The following is a 3,193-nucleotide window of genomic DNA, read 5'->3' on the forward strand; positions in this document are numbered from 1 at the left end:
AGCTGAAGCATGGGCTATAAGAGAGGAGTCATCGGCAATAAAAGCAACACAGTGCTTTCTTGCAAGTAACCACAGCAGTACAGCACCACTGATCAATACTAGCGATAGTAGCCAATACTAACACAACACCAGCTGCATTGCCCCCGATCTCCAGCTTAGGGAGAAACGAACCGAGAGTGCACGCCTTGAGCAAGCCTCGGCCCCGGTTGCTCTCCATCTTCTCTGATCGTCCTCGTCACTGTCGCAGCCTGCCAGAAATGCGAAGGAGCAACTCGTGCTTGGGTTGTGTGCCTAGGAGCACGTCGGCGCTGCCCGTGGAGAGGTCCTTTGCTCCTCCGGCTCCGATGCAGTCGTGGCCGTCCTCAGGTACGTGTGTGCGTGCTTGCATGTTCATGCCATGTGCTTCTGTTCTTCCGATGATGAACTATTTAAGGTGGCCTTTAGGTGTGTCGAGTTGTCGAGGTCGGGGTACGTAGCTAGCTGGGTAGGTTGCTTGGCTGAAAAATACAACCACGAACAATCTTTTCTACTGTAGGTTATATGAGTGATCTAATAAGGATCATTCTCTCTTTCCATGTTGCAATTCCTCTGTATTGTGAACATCGACATAACTCTTAACACCATAAGAAGGGTCAATTCAATTATATGTGACCAAGTTGGACCATCAAATCACGATGTTTTGGACGCTATGTTTTGTCTTCATTACGGAGTAAGTAGAGTATATATGTGCGTTGTTTCTGTTTTTGGATGACTTACTTCTTTCGAATCCATATTCGTTTTTGTGCAAAATCAGCAACAAACTAATGTGGAATGGAGAGGTATATTTTGAGTGCGTCGACCACTTACATCTGCAGATCATCTAATCATCACGAGTTCAATAATTATTACAATCACATACTCATGTAAAGCGGCTCGAAAATCATCCTACATTTTGAGTTCACGATTGCACCGACGATCACTCTAAGTTAGTCGGAAGTTCAACTAGCTGGCTTTTGCTAACACTCTCTAACATTTTTGGTTGACCACCGGTTATTCCTTTTCTGGTTTCAGATGGAGGATTTGCAAAGGGCATCATAGACCTCGGAGGCCTGGAGGCGCGCCAAGTCACCACGTTCGCCAAGGTCTGGTCCACTGCGCAGGGCGGCCAAGACGGCCTCGGCGCAACCTTCTTCCAGCCGTCGCCGGTACCGGCCGGATTCCGCGCTCTCGGTCACTACGCGCAGCCCAACAACCGGCCACTCTCTGGCCACGTCCTCGTCGTCCGGGACGCGTCCGGCACCGGAGCACTCCTAGTCCCGCCGCTGGACTACACCCTTGTCTGGTCCAGCGGTCAGGATGGTGGTGCTGGCTTCTTCTGGCTCCCCATGGCCCCGGACGGCTACAGGGCGGTGGGCATAGCGGTCACGACGACCAAGGATAAGCCGCCGCTCGACGAGGTCGTGTGCGTCCGTGCCGACTTCACCGAGGCGTGCGAGGACGAGGAGTCTGTGTGGAGCAGCGACAAGGACGGGTTCAGCGCAACTTCTCTGAGGCCGGCGGTACGTGGCATCGATGCCCGGGGCGTGCACGCCGGCACGTTCGGAGTCCACGTACAGAGCAGCACCGCGGCGACGACGACCTTGGCGTGTCTCAAGAACAACAGCGGGGCTTACACGTCATGCATGCCCGACCTGGCTCAGCTGCATGCCCTTCTGGCGGCCTACTCGCCGCAGGTGTACCTGCACCCCAACGACCCGTACATGCCTTCGTCGGTGCCGTGGTACTTCGAGAACGGCGCTCTGCTGTACCAGAACGGCAGCCAGACGGCACCGACGCCCGTGGTCGCCGACGGGTCGAACCTCCCGCAGGGCGGCGGCAACGACGGCGCGTACTGGCTCGACCTGCCGGTGGATAAAGGCCAGAGGGAGAGGGTCAAGAAGGGCGACCTCGCCGGCGCGAAAGCCTACGTGCAGGCGAAGCCGATGCTGGGAGGGACGGCTACGGACCTTGCCTTGTGGTTCTTCTACCCATTTAATGGGCCAGCTCGGGCCAAGGTTGGCCCCCTCACAATCCCGCTCGGTATGATCGGCGAGCACGTCGGCGACTGGGAGCACGTGACGCTGCGCGTGAGCAACTTCTCCGGCGAACTGCTCCGGGTGTACTTATCGCAGCACAGCACGGGCACCTGGATGGAGGCATCGCAGCTCGAGTACATCGGCAGCAGACCGGTGGCGTACGCGTCGCGGAGCGGGCATGCGTTCTACCCCAAGGAGGGGCTGGTGCTGCAGGGCGACTCGAAGCTGGGGATCGGGATACGGAACGACTGCGGCAAGGGGAGCATGATGGACACTGGCGGTGGGCGGTGCGAGGTGGTCTCCGCGGAGTACCTCGGCGCCGGGAAGGTGGCCGAACCGGCGTGGCTTGGGTTCGAGAGGGGGTGGGGCCCGAAGGAGGAGTACGACATCGGGCGCGAGATCAACCGCGCGGCGAGGATCCTGCCGCGCAAGATGAGGGAGCGGCTAGGCCAGCTGGTGAAGGAGCTGCTCGTCGGAGAAGGGCCCACGGGGCCAAAGATGAAGGGAAGCTGGAGAAATGACGAAAGGGATCCCAAAACCTGATCGATGATGCACGCCGTGTCAGTTCTCCATGCGAACCTCCATTCGCTCACCGTTTGATCGATGCATGTGATGTCATCTGATCGGACTGTTACGACAGTTCCGTATGGGTTCATCCGTTCATGCGATATGTTTATGTGTGTGATCTAAATTACATATCACGGGTTCACTGAACGTAGACAGATTTAGGCAATTTTTTTCTTAAATCTGAGATAATCTATTATATTATATACTAATACTAAAAGTAAAGTGAGGATGTTTTTCGAGGCACTGGATTAATTCACATATACTTAAAAATTATAAACCAATGATTATAATTTTAACATTTGAGATTTAAAGATAAGATATGTTACCATACGTGTACAAAAGTAAATTTATGACATGCTTGTCACGTCTTATAAAGTTATAACTACAAGGTTGTGTAATTTATATAAGTGTCTATGTTCTTTCCTTTAAAACATAGATTCAATTTTTTTTTAACTAAACGTGCTGTTAGAAATAAACCACGCCATGTCCAGCGTGTGCGTGGCTAAGTCTAGGTTCGTGAGTTTATGTTTGTTTCTGCGTGGCTGTTTAGGTAGTATCTGAATGCTGGTGTG

At 53.5% G+C, this 3,193-nt stretch overlaps 1 protein-coding gene across 1 annotated transcript; it reads left to right on the top strand.

Annotated features, from left to right (window-relative positions):
- The first annotated feature begins 257 nt into the window (after positions 1–257).
- Positions 258–2,763, top strand: LOC124678135. The gene is made up of 2 exons (XM_047214060.1): positions 258–364; positions 1,043–2,763. Exons 1-2 carry the CDS (start codon positions 258–260, stop codon positions 2,595–2,597), a joined length of 1,662 nt encoding a protein of 553 aa, XP_047070016.1. The 3' UTR covers positions 2,598–2,763.
- The last annotated feature ends 430 nt before the right edge of the window (positions 2,764–3,193 follow it).

The sequence above is a fragment of the Lolium rigidum genome, chromosome 7 (genome assembly GCF_022539505.1).
Source record: "Lolium rigidum isolate FL_2022 chromosome 7, APGP_CSIRO_Lrig_0.1, whole genome shotgun sequence".
Classification (NCBI taxonomy): domain Eukaryota; kingdom Viridiplantae; phylum Streptophyta; class Magnoliopsida; order Poales; family Poaceae; genus Lolium; species Lolium rigidum.

What these genes read in the sequence shown, in the direction of transcription:
- LOC124678135 (XM_047214060.1), top strand. Translation starts at nt 258, where the DNA reads ATGCGAAGGAGCAACTCGTGCTTGGGTTGTGTGCCTAGGAGCACGTCG. An exon ending in ATGCAGTCGTGGCCGTCCTC is followed by an intron (nt 365 to 1,042) that starts AGGTACGTGTGT and finishes TATTCCTTTTCT; the next exon opens with GGTTTCAGATGGAGGATTTG.